Source organism: Lampetra planeri, chromosome 82 (assembly GCF_965212315.1).
Source record: "Lampetra planeri chromosome 82, kcLamPlan1.2.h2, whole genome shotgun sequence".
Taxonomy (NCBI): Eukaryota; Metazoa; Chordata; class Hyperoartia; order Petromyzontiformes; family Petromyzontidae; genus Lampetra; species Lampetra planeri.
Genome location: NC_136186.1, coordinates 1,500,480 through 1,524,964, shown reverse-complemented (window position 1 = coordinate 1,524,964; position 24,485 = coordinate 1,500,480). Strand labels below are relative to the sequence as shown.

General features: G+C 43.5%; 1 protein-coding gene across 1 annotated transcript in view; it reads right to left on the bottom strand.

Moving 5' to 3' along the window:
- LOC144738383 (uncharacterized) overlaps window positions 1-21,898 on the bottom strand; it is a 95,060-nt gene extending 73,162 nt beyond the window's left edge. The window contains 4 exon segments of the mRNA XM_078621422.1: window positions 4,880-5,467; window positions 10,089-10,460; window positions 10,463-10,679; window positions 21,669-21,898. Of these exon segments, the coding sequence (XP_078477548.1) occupies window positions 4,880-5,467; window positions 10,089-10,460; window positions 10,463-10,679; window positions 21,669-21,898 (1,407 nt within the window).
- Between the last annotated feature and the right edge of the window lie 2,587 nt (window positions 21,899-24,485).

Below are 24,485 nucleotides of genomic sequence, written 5' to 3'. Positions count from 1 at the left end.
ATCACACCGCGCTGCCACCCGATCACTCCCTCTCAGCGCGTCACCGGCACACAGCCAATCAGCAGCACTACCCCCACCCGCGCACTGACGCCTGCTCCTCCCCGTCAGCGCGCGTCACCACACACACACCCGTACATACGCGCTGGCACACGACGTATACACCCAGCGCGTATCACCACTACAGTAGCATAGTTGTAGCGTAGTGGTAGCGTAGTGGTAGTGTAGTGGTTAGCACGCAGCTCAATTCTCGCTCACGTTAAATTCTTGCTCAACATCAGCGACGATTATCTGAACCGGTCGTGGGCCTCAATGAGGCTGCCTCTGACACCTCCCTACGGTGGAAAGGAGCCAGGAGGCGCCGTCTCGCTTCCTCTCCCCTGACGACGACGGTGTCAGGCCGGCGGTGGCCCACGACGCTCGGCGTCGAGCTTCACCTTGAAGTCGGCTTTCTAGGGAATGTGGCCCAACAGTGGGTGGCAGACGCCACGCAAGGCTACAAGTGCCTTCTGGGTGTGCGAGTGTTCGGGAACACGTAGGCTCAGGTGTGAATGTCGGGATGAAGGGGTCATCCTGCGGTGTATCGCGTGCGAATCGGGTGGTCCCAGAGAGACGCAGGGTGGGTGATCTAAAATATTCTAAACAAACCAACCCCTCTTGAAATGACTCAGTTTTGGCCGATTAAAAAATATATTTGTGGCGGCGATAAATTGAGCCTGCAAAAGTTGGCATATCCCCGCTCTAACCCCACAGTCCTGCCGAGCTGCTACTTACAGCTGGAAGATTTCAGGAATTCAACATTTAAAGAATCAATACGTCAAAATAATCATAGTCTGTATATATGTATATACGAATCCATTGCGAGGGCAGATCCAGCAGTGGATAGTGTCATTCTAATACGAATACAATGTGATACTAATGATTATAATGCAATTTAAATCCCGCAGCTCGCATATCTGGTACCATTATAGATACATACAAAATGTATGTATTCGAGCCTAGTGTAATTCAAATACAGGATATTATGAAAGGCATATGACTAATCAGCGTTGCCTGCATTTCTACACTTATGTTCACCTTCAGTGCAGGCAGGAACAACCTCCACTCCACGCCTGGGGCATACAGCTTCCCACAGCTCCCCGTCACGGTCCCATGCTCCTTCATTATTTTGTTCAGAAGAAGAGCCACTCTCCCTGTTGTTTGGCATTCCCCTGTCACGAGTAAACTTCTGTAAAGATAATCCCCTACATCATCGTCGGTGCCGGACAGTAACGCCGTGGTGGATGTGAGCAATGTCCTGGAGGGATGGCTCGTAGCCACCACAGAGGCCCACGACGTCTCTGGACAGGTGCGAGGGGCTGGTAACCTCTCCACATTCAATGCATTTACCATGAAAACACGCGCAAAATATATACATGCATACATACACACAGCACTGTATATGCACAGCAGTGTAAATACACAAGAGACCTTATGCTATCGACTGAAATGTAATAATGGTTGCGTTACAATATAATAAACAACGCGTACAAACTATACCATCCAGATGGGTAAAAAACAGCAATGGTGACACTTGTTAACTGATCGAATATAACAAATAACCTTCGTTGTCTAGACACATCAACAAGAGTCCTTAAAAATATCCATTAAACCAAGTCACCCCGCTATAAAGCATGCACCTCTTAGTATAAGTATATCTCCATCAGCATTGCAACATTTTATACTTATTTTCACAGATAAAGCCGATAAATTGATCACAGTTTACAGGCCATTGTAAATATGCAAACCAACAACATGCACATGATTATTCAAGGAGATGTCCATCCCTATTCAAACGGAAGCGAACAATGATTCAGCATATTCCTATTTAGGCTTAAGCACAATGGCCACATGAGCTTAGGTATGTTGCTAGATATGAGGAGCTTTAGTACCGTGAATAGCAATTGAATGCAAATAAGTTCATGAAGAAAATTATTCTAGCGAGATTTCATAAATGGGAAGAATAATCCGATCCAGTGTGCCGTAGCAATGGCAAGCAAATGGAAGTATGAAGTTGAAAAAGACTTCATGCAAATAAACTAAACCTATAACTTCAATACACTCATTAAATATGAGGCCGATATTCGTAATATTGTTAATAATTCCAAAGCGTTTGGAGTGGAAACAGAGAAGGAATTAGAATCGCACTCTTTTATGTAATTAGCATAACGTACTTCAGTGTTGTGGGGCATCTAAGATTTATATCGTTAGCTTAACTTGTGAAAATAATCACAAAACCCCGCTATCCAAGTATACTACTGTTTGTATGTACATGGATCTGTACTTCTGTGTATGTCCACTCGTGTGTTTATTTACACTCGTTGATGTGGATATGTACATGCGTGAATGTGTGTGTACAGGTATGTATACAAGCATTTGTTCGTGTAGTAGAACGCAATCCCTTTGTACGTAAACTGCTGTGTATGCACACTCGTGTGTGTATGCGCACTTGTATGCATGTGCACCCGTGTGTGTATGTATTATGGGGAGCGGTAGTGTAGCGGTAAGCGCGCTGCGCTATGAATCTGGCGACCTGGGACTTTGCATTCAATTGTTAATTTTTACATTAACAATCCGCATATCTAGCAACATAATACGTATGTACATCTCACTGCATAATTGTACACTTCCGTTTGAATAAGGATGTGCATCTCCCTGCATAATTCCGTGCTTCGTGTTAATTTGCTAATATTCACTCCCCAATGTCCTCTAAACTGCTGCAAGTTTAGAGGATTATAAAGCGACATACAGTCTGAAATATAAAAATTGGTGATCTCGAGCTTGATTTGGAATAAGATGTGCAAGTTTATACTGTACTGACATTGTTTCAAAAATATATTTAAGGACAATCGTGTTGAGCGGGGTGCTTCTAGAAAACGAGTGTTTTATATTAAAAACGCTGCCATGAACTTTGAATAATCATCTGAATGGTTTAGCTTGTAAGTGGTTTATTATAATGTCCATATTAAAGGTGTTTTGGGTTAGATCGCTTAAATATACAAATGTGTCGTTGAAACCCGCCACCACCCGACAAAGCTAAATAGTAAGGGTTGTCACGTAAACAGAACATGCACATTTGTCACTAGTACAGCACACCGGTGTGTAGGAGAGCCAAGCCACAACATTTACAATCTGAGTACGACGTTTCGCCTGTAATTAAAACTAGCCTCATCAGTCGACAGTCAGCTTTGGGAAGTCTCATGTGTTGACCACGCAGCTGCGCTCTATTGAAGTACGCTGCCCTTTGTCGGCATACTTCAGCGATCTAACCTAATAACACTGCTGTGTATGTACACTCGTGTGTGTATGCGCACTTGTATGCATGTGCGCCCGTGTGTGTATGTATGAAGAAGTGTGTATGCACATTCGTGTATGTTTCTACAGCGCTGTGTATGTCCACTCGTGTGTGGGTCTGTGTACATGGGAGTGTATATGTGTACTCGTGTATGATTTTGCATATTGGAACAAACAAATTATTTTTATATTGGGTCGTACAAAGAATTGAGGGGCAACGTGGTAGGAATGCGCCAACACAACAGGGAACTACAGGGATGAGACTCCCCACTCGTGGTGCTAAATGAATGAAAACAGCGCCACTGAGCAGACAGAGCCCCGCCCCTACAGCTCGTGAGTGTGACGTAGTGAGTGTGACCAGCGGACTGCCACGATGCTGCCAGGTAAGGGTAAACTTGTGTGATGGAGATGCTTCACCTGAAACTCGCCTCCACACGTGTTCGCTATGAACATTGTAGCAATAAGGGACGATCAGTCATTTTTAACATAGCAGGTCTTTATTGTTCTGCAAGTATATTAACGTTAAAACTCGTAGAAATACATGCACACTCGTGTGTGAATGCACACCGCTGTATATACAGTCGTGTTTGGATGCACACTCGTGTGTGTATGTCTACTCGTCCGTGTTTTTTTAAAAAGAAAACTATGGGAGCAATAACGTACGATCAGTCATCTTTAAAAACAGGTCTTTATTAATCTGGAAAAAAACTCACGTTAATACTCGTATCGAAATCTTTATTAATACGAATGCTCAAACAGGAAAGGTACTAGGCAAATTATTTCCCAAAAGGAATTCAACAGTTAAAATATATTCTTAAAATCAAACACGTAAACGTCGATTTCCCCTTTGACGTCCTTTCGACTGAAGCCATTCGTCCAAAGTATAAAATTGTTGTCATTCTGAAATCAGTGAACACTTCTGGAACTTTAAAGGAAGACATTCATCTGAACACATTATAGAGCATTCACAACATCACTCCAGCTTGAAGTCCTAGAAATCACCGAAAAAAATATATAAGAGACACGAATATGACTCTCCAGCCACTCCACTACATCAAGCCATCTCTCAGGATGCAACTGCATGGGGTCGAAAGAGGAATTTCGTTAAGGACTCATGATGCCTGTGAAGTGTTGCTGACCGTGAAAGTGCTTCCAACACACAGAGCAATCAAACGGTTGTGTTAAAATAATAACACTAGCTTGGAGTAGTGCTGGAAATCACTGATATAATTAATTGCACGTAATAAATTGATCTAACAGAGACACAAACGTGCACAATCCAGGACTTTAACAGAAGTACTCATTACTTTGATTATCCAGCAACTCCAACAGCCATTTCTCATTATCAACCCGCATGGGGTCTAAAGAGGAATTGTCGTCAGGACTCATTACATCCACTACATCCACGCATCTCTCAGGATCCACCATGCATAGGTTCGAAAGATGGATTTTTTCAGGACTAATTGCAGCATTTTGTTTTTCACCTTTTGATTTCACTTTCCTATCATTGCGGATCTTCTCATGCTTGTTTCGACTTCCTTGCAAATGCCTTCCCGCACACAGCGCAATTGAATGGCTTTTCACCCGTGTGTGTTTTCTGGTGACTGTGAAGAGTTGATTTCCGTGAAAATGCCTTCCCACACACAGAACAATTGAATGGCTTTTCGCCCGTGTGTGTGTTATGGTGAGTGTGAAGATTTTGTTTAATTGAGAATGCCTTCCCACAAAGAGAGCACTTGAATGGCTTTTCACCTGTGTGTGTTTTCTGGTGAGTGTGAAGAGTTGATTTCTGTGCAAATGCCTTCCCACACACAGAGCAATTGAACGGCTTCTCACCCGTGTGTGTTTTTTGGTGATTGCGAAGAGTTGATGAATCTGCAAATGCCTTTCCACACACAGAGCAATTGAACGGCTTTTCGCCCGTGTGTGTTTTCTGGTGAGTGTGAAGAGTTGATTTCTGTGCAAATGCCTTCCCACACACAGAGCAATTGAACGGCTTCTCGCCCGTGTGTGTGTTCTGGTGAGTGTGAAGAGTTGATTTCTGTGCAAATGCCTTTCCACACACAGAGCAATTGAACGGCTTTTCGCCCGTGTGTGTGTTCTGGTGAGTGTGAAGATTTTGTTTCAGTGCAAATGCCTTCCCACAAAGAGAGCAATTGAACCGCTTCTTGCCAGTGTGTGCGTGCCGCTGTGGAGAGTTATTCTGCTCCATGTGACTGATTCTTTAGAGCAGAGTAACAGTCGCGGGTGTTGTTGAGAGTTAAAGGCAACCTCCAAGCTGCGTGGATGTCTGGCTTAAATCGCCAAGAAGCAAACTCTTACCAACGTCTAACTGAGACACAGTAACGTCTCCTAAGTCGGACTACACAAGCGATTACCAGTTTATCCACTAACAAAGACACCTACTTGTGGATGCACGGCGTATCGATGTCCCTGTAACCCGTCTGAAGAGATCGCCACGAACTCTCCCGAAGCGAAGTCGCCAAGCAATCGTGCTCGCCAGGCTGGTCTCGTGGAAGAAGGGTTATCTGCAGAGCGAGGAGTCGAGCGTCTATCCTCAGCAAAATCCCTCTCGAAATGACCTTGAGGTCTGATTTTAAGCCCCTTATAACTTCGCTCTCGCATTCAAATCCTTTGTTTTCGACTTAGCCTATCATGGACTTTGCATTCAATTGTTAATTTTTACATTAACAATCCGCATATCTAGCAACATAGCTTAGCTAATCTTTCCATTATAATTTAACCTTAATACATATGCATATCTCCCTGCATAATTGTACACTTCCGTTTGAATAAGGATGTGCATCTCCATGCATAATTCCGTGCTTCGTGTTAATTTGCTAATATTCACCCCCCAATGTCCTCGAAACTGCTGCAAGTTTAGAGGATTATAAAGCGACATACAGTCTGAAGTATCAAAATTGGTGATCTCGAGCTTGATTTGGAATGAGATGTGCAAGTTTATACTTTACTGACTTTGTTTTATAAATATATTTAAGGACAATCGTGTTGAGCGGGGTTCTTCTAGAAACGAGTGTTTTATATTAAACATTCTGCCATGAACTTTGAATAATCAACTGAATGGTTTAGCTTGTAAGCGTGGTTTATTATAATGTCCATATTAAAGGTTTTTTGGGTTAGATCGCTTAAATATATAAATGTGTCGTTGAAACCCGCCACCACCCGACACAGCCAACTATTAAGGATTGTCACGTAAACAGAACATGCAAATGTTTCACTAGTACAGCACACCGGTGTGTTGGAGAGCCAAGCCACAGCATTTACATTCTGAGTACGACGTTTCGCCTGTAATTAAAACTAGCTTCATCAGTCGACAATCAGATTTGGGAAGTCTCACTGTTTCCTTCCTTATATAGAAGCATAGATATGTTGACCATGCAGCTGCGCTCTTGAACAATGTGGGGGGGGGGGGGAGCGTGTGATTACTGAGGCAATGTATATTAAGCGTGTGCATTATGCGAGCCCTTTGAACGTGTCTCTCCTGTCTATCGTATTTATTAAAATAGCCCTACCAACGGTAATTTCTACTGAAGTACGCTTTCCTTTGTCGCCATGCATTTATTTAATGTTTTATTTTAAAGACGCATTTATATACTTCCGCGATCTAACCTAATAACCTATATTATGGATGATATTGGTCCCGAAATCCTACGTGTTAAACTCGTGTGTATGTGTTTAATATTTCGGATGTTTTTTTAATGATAATTGCATTGAATATGGAGAGGTTACCAGCGCCTCGCACCCGTCCAGAGACCTCGTGGGCCTCTGTGGTGGCTACGAGCCTTCCCTCCAGGACATTGCTCACATCCACCGCAGCGTTAACGTCCGGCACCGCCGATGAGGTAGCGGATTGTTTTTACAGAACTTTACTCGTGGCTGGGGAATGCCAAACAACAGGGGGCTCTTCTTCTGAGAAAAAAACGAATCAAGGGGGCGTGGGAGCGTGGCATAAGGTGTGGAAAGCTCTCAGCCCCAGGCTACCGTGGGCACACCTCCCAATCAACGGGAGGCGAGGAGTGGTGGTTGCTCATGCATCCACCGAAGATGAATATCAGTCGAGGGATGAAAGCAAGGCAAATGAGTTCGATTCATTCTATGACGTCCTACATAATAATCCTATGATACTCGTATGTATGGATGTCATATGTATATATGCGAACCTAGGGACGGATATGCGAACTGGGGGTGAGGGATTAGAATTTCACTATAATTATTAGAATCACATTGTTGCCGCATTAGAATTTGCTGAATGTGCAATCTCAATTAATTTGAATAGCTATTTATAGTATTTATTAACTATTAATCAAAACTCGTTGAGCATATTTGTGGTTCCATTTGTACCGTGTACATTCGTTTCTCTGTGAGATCAAATAACATGTTATTCATCATCATGATCAATGGGCAAAGGGCTCGTAGGTGTGAACTGCACATTTTGTACTTCTGCGTTCATGTATACCACATACCATAACGTAGGAAATACCACAACAACACGAGCACTCGCGTGTGTACTAACACGTATGTGTGTGTATAAGTATGCCGGTACAATCGTGCATGTTCGCAGTGGAACGCAATCCTAGTGTACGTATACTGCTGTGTATGCACACTCGTGTGTGCATGTCTACTCGTCCGTGTTTTTTTATAAGGAAGGATATGGTAGCAATAACGTTCGATCAGTCATGTTTAAAAATAAATCAGGTCTTTATTAATTTGCAAGAATATTAACATTAAAACTCGCATTACATTTTTATCAATTCGCTTGGTCAAACAGTTAAGAAACTAGGACAATTATTTCACTTTCAGGAATTCAACAGTTATAAAATATTCTCAAATCAAACACGTAAACATCGATAAATAATTCCCAATTGACGTCCTTATCGATGGAAGCCATTCGTCCTTAAGTCCAAGCCACCAAATGAAGTAACAACGAATATGTACATGGATCTGTACTTCTGTGTATGTCCACTCGTGTATTTATTTACACTCGTTGATGTGGATATGTACATGCGTGAATGTGTGTATTGGTATGTACAATCATGTGTTCACACATTTGTTCGTGTTGTAGAACGCAATCGCTTTGTACGTGCACTGCTGTATTTGTGCACTCGTGTGTGTATGCTCACTTGTATGCATGTGCACCCGTGTGTGTATGTATGAAGCAGTGTGTATGCACATTCGTGAATGTTTCGACAGCGCTGTGTATGTCCACTCGTCTGTGGGTGTGTGGACATGGGGTGTATATGTGTACTCGTGTGTGATTATGTATTGGAACAAACAAATTATTTTTATATTTTGTCGTACAAAGAATTGAGGGGCAACGTGGTAGGAATGCGCCACCACAACAGGGAACTACAGGGATGAGACTCCCCGCTCGTGGTGCTAAATGAATGAAAACAGCGCCACTGAGCAGACAGAGCCCCGCCCCTACAGCTCGTGAGTGTGACGTAGTGAGTGTGACCAGCGGACTGCCACGATGCTGCCAGGTAAGGGTAAACTTGTGTGATGGAGATGCTTCACCTGAAACTCGCCTCCACACGTGTTCGCTATGAACATTGTAGCAATAAGGGACGATCAGTCATCTTTAACATAGCAGGTTTTTATTGTTCTGCAAGTATATGAACGTTAAAACTCGTAGAAACACATGCACACTCGTGTGTGAATGCACACTCGTGTGTGTATGTCTACTCGTCCGTGTTATTTTAAAGGAAAGATATGGTCGCAATAACGTACGATCAGTCATCTTTAAAAACAAATCAGGTCCTTATTAATCTGCAAGAAAACTCACGTTAATACTCGTATCGAAATCTTTATTAATACGCATGCTCAAACAGTTAAAATATATTCTTAAAATCAAACACGTAAACGTCGATTTCCCCTTTGACGTCCTTTTCGCTTGAAGCCATTCGTCCATAGTTTAAAATTGTTGTGAGAAGATGACAACACATGCCACCTTCTACAATAAACAGCACACATTTAACAGCCCCGATGATCCAACGACGAGACGAAGCAATGTATCTATCGAAGTATAAAATTGTTGTCATTCTGAAATCAGTGAACACTTCTGGAACTTAAAAGGAAGACATTCATCTGAACACATTATAGAGCATGCACAACATCACTCTAGCTTGAAGTCCTAGAAATCACCGAAAAAATATATAAGAGACACGAATATGACTCTCCAGCCACTCCACTACATCAAGCCATCTCTCAGGATGCAACTGCATGGGGTCGAAAGAGGAATTTCGTTTAGGACTCATGACAACATTTTTACTCTTTGCTTGATGATGCCTGTGAAGTGTTGCTGACCGTGAAAATGCTTCCAACACACAGAACAATCAAACGGTTTTGTTGAAATAATTACACTAGCTTGGAGTAGTGCTGGAAATCACTGATATAATCAATTGCACCTAATAAATTGATCCAACAGAGACACAAACGTGCACATTCCAGGACTTTAACAGAAGTACTCATTACTTTGATTATCCAGCCACTCCAGCAGCCATTTCTCATTATCAACCCGCATGGGGTCGAAATAGGAATTGTCGTCAGGACTCATTACATCCACTACATCAACGCATCTCTCAGGATCCACCTGCATAGGTTCGAAAGATTCATTTTTTTCAGGACTAATTGCAGCACTTTGTATTTCACCTTTTGATTTCACTTCCCTTTCATTGCTGATCTTCTCATGCTTGTTTCGGGGTGATGACCGTGTGAAGATCTGACTTCCTTGCAAATGCCTTCCCGCACACAGCGCAATTGAATGGCTTCTCGCCCGTGTGTGTTTCTTGGTGACTGTTAAGAGTTGATTTCTGTGAAAATGACTTCCCACACTCAGAGCACTTGAATGGCTTCTCGCCCGTGTGTGTTTTCTGGTGACGGTTAAGAGTTGATTTCCGTGAAAATGACTTCCCACACACAGAGCACTTGAATGGCTTCTCGCCCGTGTGTGTTTTCTGGTGACTGTTAAGAGTTGATTTCCCTGAAAATGACTTCCCACACACAGAGCAATTGAACGGCTTCTCGCCCGTGTGTGTTTTCTGGTGATTGCGACGAGTTGATAAATCTGCAAATGCCTTCCCACACACAGAGCACTTGAACGGCTTCTCGCCCCCGTGTGTGTTTTATGGTGACTGTTAAGAGTTGATTTTCGTGAAAATGACTTCCCACACACAGAGCAATTGAACGGCTTCTCGCCCGTGTGTGTTTTCTGGTGACGGTTAAGAGTTGATTTCAGTGAAAATGACTTCCCACACGCAGAGAAATTGAATGGCTTCTTAACCGTGTGTGCGTGGCGCTGTGGAGAGTTTATCTGCTCCATGTGACTGATTCTTCAGAGCAGAGGAACAGTCGCGGGTGTTGTTGAGAGTTAAAGGTACCCTTTAAGCTGCGTGGATGTCTGGCTCAAATCGCCAAAAAGCAAACTCTCACTACCGTCTAACCGAGACACAGTAACGTCTCGTAAGTCGGACGACACACGATTACCAGTGTATCCACTAACAAAGTCACTTACTTGTTGATGCACGGCGTATCGATGTCCCTGTAACCCGTCTGAAGAGATCGCCACAAACTCTCCCAGTCGCCACGCAATCGTGCTCGCCAAGGCTGGGTCTAGCAGAAGGGTAATCTGCAGAGCGAGGGTCTTTCCTCAGTGAAATTCCTCTCCAAATGGTCTTGAGGTCTGATTTTAAGCTCCTTATAACTCGGCTCTAGCATCCAAATCCTTTGTTCTCGTCTTGGCCTATCATGGACCTTGCATTAATTTTTTTTTTTACATTAACAAACTGCATATCAAACAACATAGCTAATCTGGCCATTGTTATTAAACCTTAATATGTATGTGCATCTCACTGCATAATTGTATGCATAATTCAGTGCTTCCTGTGAATTTGCTAATATTCACCCGGCTATGTCCTGTAAACTGCTGCAGGTTTAGAAGATTTAACAACGACATACAGTTCGAAATATAGAAATGAAGATGTCGAGTTTGATTTGGACTAAGAGGTGCAAGTTTATACTGTGATGAACCTGTTTAATAAACATATTTAAGGACACTCGTGTTGAACATGGTGCTTCTAGCAAATAAGTGTGTTATATTATAATTTACGTCATAAACTTTAAATAATCATCTGAATGGTTTAGCTTGTAAGCGTGGTCTTTAATAAAGTAATGCAACAAGAACAATCAACCACCTTTTAGTCTGTAACATACGACCTTCGGTGTGTATATACACCAGTGTGTTTGTGTTCAATATTGTGCACGTGTTTAATATTTTGGACGTGTTTTTACGGTAATTCCATTGAATATTGAGGGGTTACCAGCCTCTCGCACCCGTCCAAATACCTCGTGGGCAGCTGTGGTGGCTACGAGCCTTCCCTCCGGGACATTGCTCACATCCACCACAGCGTTACCGTCTGACACGGTCAATGAAGGAAGGGGGTTGTTTTTGCAAAACTTTACTCGTGGCAGGGGAATGGCAAAAAACAGGGAGTGCCTCCTTCTGATAAACAAAAAACGAATGAAGGGGGCGTGGGAGCGTGGCGTAAGGTGTGGAAAGCTGTAAGTCACAGGTATCATTCGAATTGGGTCAATGACACCAGCACACAAATGGTGGGGTCGTTTGGAATTATGTTGCATTGATGAAATATGAATTTCTCGACGTTGTATTTCATGATCTTTAAATTAAATTTTTGTTTTTAGAATTTACAATCTGCATATCTAGCAACAGAGCTTCGCTAATCTTGCCATTGAGCTTAAGCCTGAATACGTATATTCATCTCACCGCATAATTTGCATTCATTTGCTACTATATTCACCCTGCAATATGCTGCAAAATGCTGCCAGTTCAAATGCGTTACCAGGGAAATGCAGACTGAAGAATTAAAATTGTGATTTGGACTTTGAGGTGCAAGTTTATACCGTGCTGACTTTGTTTTATAAATATATTGAAGTACTTGTGTTGATATGAGCGCTACAGAACAATCAAGGTAATTTGTTTAATTTAATCCACGCAAATTATTACGATTGCTGTCATACACTTTTAATGATAATCGACATGGTATTGCCTGTAAGCGTGTGTGTATTTACACTGCTGTGTAAGTACACTTGACTTTGACTCGTGTGTGTACGTGTTTGTTGTAAGCATTGTAGAGTTAGCGGATGCTCAGATAGTTCAAAAAAATCAGATTTTTATAAACCTGCAAAAAATATTGACGTTAATATTGCTGTGCATGCACACTCGCGCGTGTGTAGAGGTAGTGTAGTGGTTAGCGCACAGCTCAATTCTCGCTCACGTTAAATTCATGCTCACGGCCAACACCAGCGACGATTATCTGAACAGTATGTAATTTAATGTTGGGTTTGTCGATGGCAGCATATAGAACGGGGTAGACCCATGTGATGTAAGGGAAAAAAGTTTAGCTGGAATGTATTACTTACTGTTAGTAGCTCAGCTTATTGGAGAGTATATTTAGTATACTGATGATACTATGTAGTTTATACTTTAGTTTTTTACGTGGTTGTTTAGTTACTGCAGCTACATACTATTAACATTCCTTCCCTTTATTAATGCTAACCCTATCCCCTCCCTTTGATGCTGCTTATCCTGCATAATTGCACGGGCATAATATGACTTTGAAACCCCCCGCCCACCTCCTACGCATTTCACAAGTAGTACTAATCACATATCTGCATATGCTAAATTCCTCTTGATTTGCAAATTAATTTGTAAAGGCGCTCTTCCCCTTACAACCCAGCTTAAATATACGCTCCAAGCGTGGTGGTGTTGCTAGATATGCGGATAGTTAATGTAAAAATTAACAATTGAATGCAAAGTCCATAATAGGCCAAGTCGAGAACAAAGGATTTTGATGCTAGAGCGAAGTTATAAGGGGCTTAAAATCAGACCTCAAAGTCATTTCGAGAGGGATTTTGCTGAGGATAGACGCTCGACTCACCGCTCTGCAGATAACCCTTCTTCCACGAGACCAGCCTGGCGAGCACGATTGCTTGGCGACTGGTTGGCGACTTCACTTCGGGAGAGTTCGTGGCAATCTCTTCAGACGGGTTACAGGGACATCGATACGCCGTGCATCAACAAGTAAGTATCTTTGTTAGTGGATAAACTGGTAATCGCGTGTGTAGTCCGACTTACTGTGTCGCGGTTAGACGTTAGTGAGAGTTGCTTTTTGGCGATTTGAGCCAGACATCCACGCAGCTTAGAGGGTGCATTTAACTCTCAACAACGCCCGCGACTGTTACTCTGCTCTGAAGAATCAGTCACATGGAGCAGAAAAACTCTCCACAGCGGCACACAAACACTGGCAAGAAGCGGTTCAATTGCTCTCTTTGTGGGAAGGCATTTTCACTGAAACAAAATCTTCACACTCACCAGAACACACACACGGGTGAAAAGCCGTTCAATTGTTCTGTGTGTGGGAAGGCATTTGCAGATTCATCAACTCTTCGCAATCACCAGAAAACACACACGGGCATGAAGCCGTTCAATTGTTCTGTGTGTAGGAAGGCATTTGCAGATTCATCAACTCTTCGCAATCACCAGAAAACACACACGGGCATGAAGCCGTTCAATTGTTCTGTGTGTAGGAAGGCATTTTCACTGAAACAACATCTTCATCGTCACCAGAAAACACACACGGGCATGAAGCCGTTCAATTGTTCTGTGTGTAGGAAGGCATTTTCACTGAAACAACATCTTCATCGTCACCAGAAAACACACACGGGCATGAAGCCGTTCAATTGTTCTGTGTGTAGGAAGGCATTTTCACTGAAACAACATCGTCATCGTCACCAGAAAACACACACAGGCGTGAAGCCGTTCAATTGTTCTGTGTGTAGGAAGTCATTTTCACAGAAATCACATATTCATCGTCACCAGAAAACACACACGGGCGAGAAGCCATTCAATTGCGCTGTGTGCGGGAAGGCATTTGCAAGGAAGTCAGATCTTCACACGGTCATCACCCCGAAACAAGCATGAGAAGATCCGCAATGATAGGGAAGTGAAATCAAAAGGTGAAAAACGAAAGTCCTGAAAAAAATCCATCTTTCGAACCTATGCATGGTGGATCCTGAGAGATGCGTGGATGTAGTGGATGTAATGAGTCCTGACGACAATTCCTCTTTAGACCCCATGCGGGTTGATAATGAGAAATGGCTGCTGGAGTTGCTGGATAATCAAAGTATTGAGTACTTCTGTTAAAGTCCTGGAATGTGCACGTTTGTGTCTCTGTTAGATCAATGTATTAGGTGCAATTGAAATTCATTTTTTGACCCCGTGCAGTTCTATCCTGAGAGATGGCTTTACGTAGTGGAATGGCTGGAGAGTCATATTCGTGATTTCTAGGACTTCAAGCTAGAGTGATGTTGTGAATGCCCTATAATGTGTTCAGATGAATGTCTTCCTGATAAGTTCCAAAGTGTTCACTCATTTCAGAATGACAACAATTTTATACTTTGGACGAATGGCTTCAGTCGAAAAGGACGTCAAAGGGGAAATCGACGTTGACGTGTTTGATTTTAAGAATATATTTTAACTGCTGAATTCCTATTGGGAAATAATTTGCCTAGTTCCTTTCCTGTTTGAGCATGATTATTAATAAAGATTTCGATACGAGTATTAACGTCAACTTTCTTGCAGATTAATAAAGACCTGATTTGTTTTTAAAGATGACTGATCGTACGTTATTGCTACCATATCCTTCCTTAAAAAAAACACGGACGAGTAGACATACACACACGAGTGTGCATCCAAACACGACTGTATATACAGCGGTGTGCATTCACACACGAGTGTGCATGTGTTTCTACGAGTTTTAACGTTACTTTACTTGCAGAACAATAAAGACCTGCTATGTTAAAGATGACTGATCGTCCCTTATTGCTACAATGTTCATAGCGAACACGTGTGGAGGCGAGTTGCAGGTGAAGCATCTCCATCACACAAGTTTACCCTTACCTGGCAGCATCGTGGCAGTCCGCTGGTCACACTCACTACGTCACACTCACGAGCTGTAGGGGCGGGGCTCTGTCTGCTCAGTGGCGCTGTTTTAATTCAATTAGCACCACGAGCGGGGAGTCTCATCCCTGTAGTTCCCTGTTGAGGTGGCGCATTCCTACCACGTTGCCCCTATATTATTTGTACGACACAAAATAAAAATAATTTGTTTGTTCCAATACATAATCATACACGAGTACACATATACACCCCATGTACACACACCCACACACGAGTGGACATACACAGCGCTGTAGAAACTTACACGAATGTGCATATACACTGCTTCATACATACACACACAGGTGCACATGCATACAAGTGCGCATACACACACGAGTGTACATACACAGCAGTGTACCTGCAAAGGGATTGCGTTCTACTACACGAACAAATGTGCGCACAAATTATTGTACATACCTATACACACACATTCACGCATGTGCATACCCACATCAACGAGTGTAAATAAACACACGAGTGGACATACACAGAAGTACAGATCCATGTACATACAAACAGTAGTATTTTTTTTCACGAGCCACCTGTTGTTTGGAATTACCCAGCCACGAGTAAAGTTCTGTAAATCCAATCCGCTACCTCATCGGCGGTGCCGGACGTTAACGCTGCGGTGGATGTGAGCAATGTCCTGGAGGGAAGGCTCGTAGCCACCACAGAGGCCCACGAGGTCTCTGGACGGGTGCGAGGCGCTGGTAACCTCTCCATATTCAATGCAATTATCATTTTAAAAAACATCCAAAATATTAAACACATACACACGAGTTTAACATGTAGGATTTCGGGACCAATAGCATCCATAACATATGTTGTTAGGTTAGATCGCTGACGTATATAAATGTGTCTTTAAAATAAAACATTAAATAAATGCATGGCGACAAAGGAAAGCGTACTTCAGTATAAATTACCGTTGGTAGGGCTATTTTAATAAATACGATAGACAGGAAAGACACGTTCAAAGGGCTCGCAATAATGCACACACTTAATGGACATTGCCTCAGTAATCCCACGCCCCCCCCAACATTGTTCAAGAACGCAGCTGCGTCGTCAACACATCTATGCTTATATATAAGAAACTAAACAGTGAGACTTCCCAAATCTGGCTGTCGACTGATGAAGCTAGTTTTAATTACAGGAGAAACGTCGTACTCAGATTGTAAATGTTGTGGCTTGGCTCTCCAACACACCGGTGTGCTGTACTAGTGACAAATTTGCATGTTCTGTTTACGTGACAACCCTAACTAGTTGACTTTGTCGGGTGGTGGCGGGTTTCAACGACACATTTATATATTTAAGCTATCTAACCCAAAAAAACCTTTAATATGGACATTATAATAAACCACGCTTACAAGCTAAACCATTCAGATCATTATTTAAAATTCATGGCAGAAATTATAATATATAACACTCGTTTTCTAGAAGCACCCCGCTCAACACGATTGTCATTAAATATATTTATAAAACAAAGTCAGTACAGTATAAACTTGCACATTTTATTCCAAATCAAGCGCGAAATCACCAATTTTGATATTTCAGACTGTATGTCGCTTTATAATCCTCTAAACTTGCAGCAGTTTCGAGGACATTGGGGGGTGAATATTAGCAAATTAACACGAAGCACGGAATTATGCATGGAGATGCACATCCTTATTCAAACGGAAGTGTACAATTTTGCAGTGAGATGTACATACGTATTATGTTGCTAGATATGCGGATTGTTAATGTAAAATTAGCAATTGAATGCAAAGTCCATAATAGGCCAAGTCGAGAACAAAGGATTTGAATGCGAGAGCGAAGTTATAAGGGGCTTAAAATCAGACCTCAAGATCATTTCGAGAGGGATTTTGCTGAGGATAGACGCTAGACTCCCCGCTCTGCAGATAACCCTTCTTCCACGAGACCCAGCCTGGCGAGCACGATTGCTTGGCGACTGGTTGGCGACTTCGCTTCGGGAGAGTTCGTGGCGATCTCTTCAGACGGGTTACAGGGACATCGATACGCCGTGCATCAACAAGTAAGTGTCTTTGTTAGTGGATAGACTGGTAATCGCGTGTGTAGTCCGACTTCCGAGACGTTACTGTGTCTCGGTTAGACGTTGGTAAAAAGTTAGCTTCTTGACGATTTGAGCCAGACATGCACGCAGCTTAGAGGGTGCATTTTACTCTAAAAAACACCCACTACTGTCACTGAAGAATCAGTCACATGGAGCAGATAACCTTTCCACAGCGCCACACACACACGAGTGAGAAGCCATTCAATTGCTCTGTGTGTGGGAAGGCATTTTCACTGAAACAAAATCTTCAAAGTCACCAAAAAACACACACGAGCGAGAAGCCGTTCAATTGCTCTGTGTGCGGGAAGGCATTTGCACTGAAATCAGATCCTCCCAGGCACCAGAAAACACACTCGGATGAAAAGTCATTAAATTGCTTTACGGGGGAGAAGACATTTTCACGGTCATCACCCCGAAACAAGCATCACAATATCCGCAATGATAGAGAAGTGAAATTCAAAGTGCTGAAAAAAATGCATCTTTCAAACGTAGGCAGGTGGATCCTGAGAGATGGTTGAATGTAGCGGATGTAATGAGTCCTGACGACAATTCCTCTTTCGACCCCATGCAGTTGGATCCTGAGAGATGGCTAGATGTAGTGGATATAATCAGCGCTGACGATAATTCCACTTTCGACCCCATGAAGTTGGATCCGGAGAGATGGCTGGATGTAGTGGAGTGGCTGAAGACTCAAACGTATTGAGTACATCTGTTAACTGTTGCCCTGTGTATATTCGTGTCTCTTAGATATATTTTTTCAGTGATTTCCAGTACTCCGAGCTAGAGTGATGTGAATGCTCTATAATGTGTTCAGATGAAAGTCTTCCTTTTAAGTTCCAGAAGTGCTCACTTATTTCAGGATGGCAACAATTTTATAATTCGATAGATACATTGCTTCGTCTGGTAGTTGGATCATCGGGGCTGTTAAATGGCTGGTGCTTATGCTGGGAGGTGGTTTGTGTTGCAATCTTCTCACAGCAAATTATGTGAGCTTGCTGTCTTATTTATTCCAGACTTTGTCACATTAAGGTGGTGCTTCGTAGTCCTATCGGATTACTTGTTGATGTGGTGTGATGCGCACTGGTTGTGAGGTGGTTCAATTCCTGATTTTACTCTCGTTGTGAAGTGGTCTTGTTGAGCTAAAGTTGGAGAAAGACTGTGATCATAACTTTGCTCATTATGAGAAAAAGCATTTTCCTCATTGTTTAATAAAAACTACAGCAGATTATCGGTTTCAGGATGTACGTGGATTTCAGGTTCGTTGTTCCTGTGTTTGATGGCTTTGACTTAAGGATGAATAGCTTCAATCGATAAGGATGTCAATGGGGAATGATAAATCCACGTTTGCGTGTTTGATTTTGAGAAGATTTTAAACTATTACATTACTGAAAATAAAATAATTTGTCTCGTTCTTTAACTGTTTGACCAAACGAATATTAATAAAGATTTCGATACAAGTTTTAGCATCAATATTCTTGCAGATTAATAAAAACCTGATTTGTTTTTAAAAAAATGACTGATCGTACGTTATTGCTACAATATCCTTCCTTAAAAAAACACTGACGAGTAGACATGCACACACGAGTGTGCATCCAAGCACCACTATATATATACAGCGGTGTGCATACACACATGAGTGTGCATATACAGGGGTGTACATACAGACATACAATGCAGTGTACACATACACGCGAGTGTGCATGCACAGCATTATTAACGTTCATAATTTTTTTGCAGATGAATAAAAATCTGATTTTTTAAAAGTTATTTTGATACTTCAGACTAGACTTGAAGCTTTCGTGACTGCAAGGATTCATATTCTTAGGTTTTTTCGGTAAAGTCACGTAGGTAAAACATTAAAATTAATAAAAGTAAAATAAAATAAACATCACGACGTTTCGGAGGCAACACAAGCTTCCGTCTTCAGGTGGAACCGTCACAGCCACGACAGCTTTATCAAGTAAATGAGAGATTGCAGGAGCTACCACTCCGTTTATATATAATGGTTGGAGAGGGGGGGGGGGGGGAAGCGGCAAGTACATCACACTTTTTATTCCGCTTCCCCCCCCCCTCTCCAACCATTATATAAACGGAGTGGTAGCTCCTGCAATCTCTCATTTACTTGATACCGCTGTCGTGGCTGTGACGGTTCCACCTGAAGACGGAAGCTTGTGTTGCCTCCGAAACGTCGTGATTTTTATTTTATTTTTATTTTACTTTTATTAATTTTAATGTTTTACCTACGTGACTTTACCGAAAAAACCTAAGAATAAGAGGCAGGGGGGTTTAAGAAACTCAATTATTTGTTTCAACTACTGTGGCAGAAGGTGAAGAGAGGGGCAGTGGTGCAGTGGAGTAGAAGGGCAGTGGAGCATTGGACCTGAGGAGAAGTGGGACAGTGGAGCAGAGGGGGCAGTGCGGCAAAGGGGCAGAGGGAAAGAGGTCATTGGGTCAGTGGAGTAGAGTGGCAGTGTTGTGCAGGAGGCGATTCATCTGAATATATTTTCCCACCACTATTTGTATTTTCTCTGAAGAAGGACCATTTCCCAAAACGTCTCTCATATGTTTGTCCTTGTGTAATGACAGGGTTACACCTGTTGACATGACAAAGTGACACCTGCTGTCCTGGGAAGACCACGCCGAGTGATCGGCTCTGCGTGCAGCCACTAGAGATGTTATTGCCGAGAGTTATATTCAGTGAGAGGAAGAACCAGTGTTGGCCTGTATTGTGCCCACTGTGAGAAATAAAGAAGAAGTACCCTCTATGTGACGTGTCGTGGAAGTCGCTCATTACACTTGTACTGCCACACACACAGCTGGGACACCTCACATCCGAGCCAAGGCACATTTACCCAACACAGACAGCATTTGCAAGCAATTCAACGTTATGTTGTGTCATCATGGGTTTATTTCACAAAGTTTTTATAGTACCAGCAACAACAATGGTATTGAATCTTATTCTTTACAAGAGTGGCCCTGGGGCTTGCCACGTGGCAGGTTTCGTCAATTGTCTGTACAAGACTCCTCTAGCTCTCTCATCCTGGGTCAGCTTCCCCTTCCATGTCCTGGAAACCATGGCAAGGTCACCCCATGAGGACTGCCTGGATGAAAACCAGCATGGAAGGGGCCCAGGATGGGGACGGCTATGTTTTTTGGCTAGTCCCGTGTGTGTTTGTTGTGTGAGGTGTCTTGATAGCAGTCGTTCCCCACTGTAGTCCTGGCATCTGCTGCTCAGATTCCTTCCACAGCTGTGGTCCCAGTGGCACCGTCTCTCCGGGGAACCATGTGGTGTGTGTGTGACGTGTATCACAGGGTGTGTGGGTGGGTGGGTGGCATGTATCACGGGGTGGGTGGGTAGTCTGGTGATAGTGGTTATGGTTGGCAGCGATCCACGACCACAACAACCACCCCTACTGTGTGGTGGACATGCCACCACACAGCAGCACGCGGCGGAAGAGTGAGGTGATCGCTCTCGCCACGCGAGCAAGGCCCCCTCGCTTCCTCTTCTTTCCCTGCATCACCACCTCCACCACCTGCACCTCCTCCACCTCCTGCTTTGTCTCGTCCTCCATCTCCTCCTCTTCATCCTCCACCACCATCTTTTCTCCATTCTCTGTCTTCTCCATTCTCTCCTCCTGTTCCTCCTCAAGCTCCTCCACCACCTTCTCCTCTTCCTGTTCCACCTCTGTCTTGTTCTCCATCTTCTCTGCTTTGAAGCACTCTTCTCCAAAGCTTGGAGCAATCGGGCCCTGCACAGGAGTGGCAGAAGTGGATGCGGTGGCGGTAGCCGTGGTGGCGGTGATGGCGGTGAATGCAGTGGCGGCGGCAGCGGTGGCAGTGGTGGTGGTGGCGGTGATGGCGGTGGATGCGGTGGCGGCGGTGGTGGTGGTGGTGGCGGTGGCAGTGGTGGTGGCGGCGGTCGTGACGATGGTGGTGATGGCGGCGGCAGTGGTGGCGGTGGTGGCCGTGGTGGTGGTGATGGAGGTGGTGGAGGTGGTGGCGGTGGTGGCAGTGGTGGTGGCGGTGGTGGCCGTGGTGGAGGTGATGGCGGTGGTGGTGGCGGCGGTGGTGGTGGTGGTGGCGACGGTGGTGGCAGTGGCGGCGGTGTTGGCGGTCGTGACGGTGGTGGCGGTGGCAATGGCAGTGGTGGCGGCGGGTTTTGTGGCAGTGGCGACAACGGCGTCGGTGTCAGTGGTGGCGGTGGTGGCGGTGGTGGCGAGGCGCTGCTCCTGCTCAAGGCGCTTCTCCTCCTCGACGCGTTTCACGTTGGCGAGACACTTCTCCTCCTCCTCCTCCAGATTGTTCTCCTCAGGACACTTCATCTCGAGATGATGCTTGTCATCAATGAAGTACTTCACTTGAATGAGGCGCTTCTTGAGGAGATAGTCTCGGAAGTACTTCTCCTCTGTGCGACACTTCGCCCTGGCAATGCGCTGCACCTCAAAGTGGCGCTCCTCTTCCATGGTGCATCTTTCTTTGCCAAGGTTCTTTTCCTGGAGATGCTTCACCCCGCTGACGTCCTTCAACTCCACAATTATCCTCTGATCAAGCAAAGATAAGCAAAGGAACATTCAGACATGCACATGCAAGCAGACATTCATACCCACAGGCATGCAAACGTGGACGTGCACATGAACCCAAACAAAAAAACAAACTCACACATGTAGGTACAGATGCAGCCATCCACATTCAGTCATTCAAACTTGCTTAGTGCACACAGACATAATTCATGTGACTGCCTGATATCATTCTGTCTTCATTGGTAACAAATGGCCACTTCAAGTGCCTGCATGAGTGGGACGGTGAAGAGATGCGGTGATGGTGTCGGGACATGATGTTGTGATATGGAGAGGAGAAGTAGTGGAATGTTCTCGAGAGATGGTGTATTGTGAAGGTATAGAGGCATGATGAGGCTCTAATATGGTGTATTGAATTGGTGGTCGTGTAGTGTGATGAGAAATGTGATGGTGAGAGTTGGTGTCGTGATATTTTGGTGTGGATGGTGTGGTGACATGGTGTGCTAGTTTTCGAGACAATGTCGTGTGTTTTAACCCTACAGACCCCATACACATCGTGCTCTCTTTTAGCCCCGCCCCCCCTCCCAATACGTTCCATTCATTGGCTACCACATTCTGATAAGCTCCTCCCCCCTCCTTAACTTGTATTTAAGACGGTCCCACCTGGGATGGAGACTTGTGTTGCCTCCGAAACGTCGTGATTTTAATTTTTTTATTTTTATTAATTTTTATTTTATTTTATACCTACGTGACTTTACCGAAATAACTAAGAGTATGAATCTTTGCAGTCACGAAAGCTTCAAATCTAGAACCCATACACACCTTTGGGGAGCGATTCTTGTAACTTTGGCCTGGGAAAGGGTCCACCTTATCCATAACGTCCCCCCACGTGGTCGACTGGCACGCCGACTCCCGGGCTATGAAGAACAGAAAATTCATTCCAAGGACGAGTAATGAATTAGAGAACGAAGGACATGGAGTTTCACAGAACTAATTTTGAGATCCCAGCAATTACCTCTTACCACCAACAGGACCTGCTATTGAGAAATATTCATCACATGGCAGTAAAACTTTACAAGTCATGTTTTTGTCGGCATTTTGAGACCGTAAATTACATAAGCTTGAGACCCCAGTTTGAACAAAGATGGTAGAAACTCAAATCTAAACCCATCCTCTTTGCCACACTCGATCATTACGTCTTCCCATTACCACCAAGCCATGTCTACGAAAAATCATTTATCAAGGAGCCTCCTCCTCCGCATATAATTTATGTGATGCAGGTATCTGGGACTTACCCTCATAGTCATCCAAGATCTCAGCCCACGTGATTTGTCCGTCCATGTTGTTGGGAAGGAGTAGATTTTGTTTGAAGTTGGATGGCCTGTGGAGGTTGGAACAACGCTCAGATTTTGCAACCTTTTGAATCACTCATCCTCTTAATTAATACATATTTGAACACTCATTGTACCAATCTAATCACTATCGTGACTATACTCTTGGGTTTTGTAGGTAAAAATAGATAAATAATAAAAATAAATAACAAACATTTATCGAAATAATAATAGAAATAAAATATCACGACGTTTCGGAGGCAACACAAGCTTCCTTCATCAGGTGTAAAAAGGCACAGCTAAATAGCTGACTTAACAATGATATTTCACCTCTAATCCAGACATGCATGTTCATGTACAGCCCATTTGTATTAATCGACTGCTTGATAAATGACCCATATGCATTGTAGGTCATTAGGGTCATATGACCATACTTAAATGATTTGTTATAATACGAGCATGACGTCGTAGGTCACTTGATGTCAGAGGTACCACCCATGTGGGTGTGACATCACAGATTGGAGGCAACTATGGCAGCGTCTAGGGTCTGAACTTAAAGGCAGATTCCTCCCCAATTGTTGAATAACATTCAGTACATATAATGTAGGGCACAATTGTACCAGCAATCAGAACACAATAATTGTAGACATGTATTTAATATTCTATGAGATTTAAACGGATTAGTTATACTCGTTTTAAATGCTGACTCGCTTGGGGTCTAAACAACGACAGTAACAGCAACATTTCAGGGAATGCCAAGTATCCTAACAGTTCTACATTGAATTTTTATTTAAAGCATTCGTGACTGCAGGGATTCATATTCTTGGTTCTTTCGGTGAAGTCACATAGAAGGGAAACAATAAAATAATATGAATATAAAACAATACAATTATCACGACGTTTCGACTGCAACACAAGCAATCATCGTTAGGTGTGAAATCCACAGCAAGATTGCTGAAAATTGAATTGTGAACATATAAAAATAATGAAGCTTTAGTTTGTAGTCGAAATGTAAAATAAAAAGAAACCACATTCATCGTCAACAGGGTCGCTCACCTCGTTGAGGATTCGCTCTCAAAAGGCTTCTTCTGCTGCTCCCTCGTGTGCATTCCTCTCGACTGTGGGTGGAGGCGTGGCTGTGACGTAACAGAGGTGACGTCACTAGCGCGAGGCTCCGCCCCCCACGATCCCGGCTGGCGCAT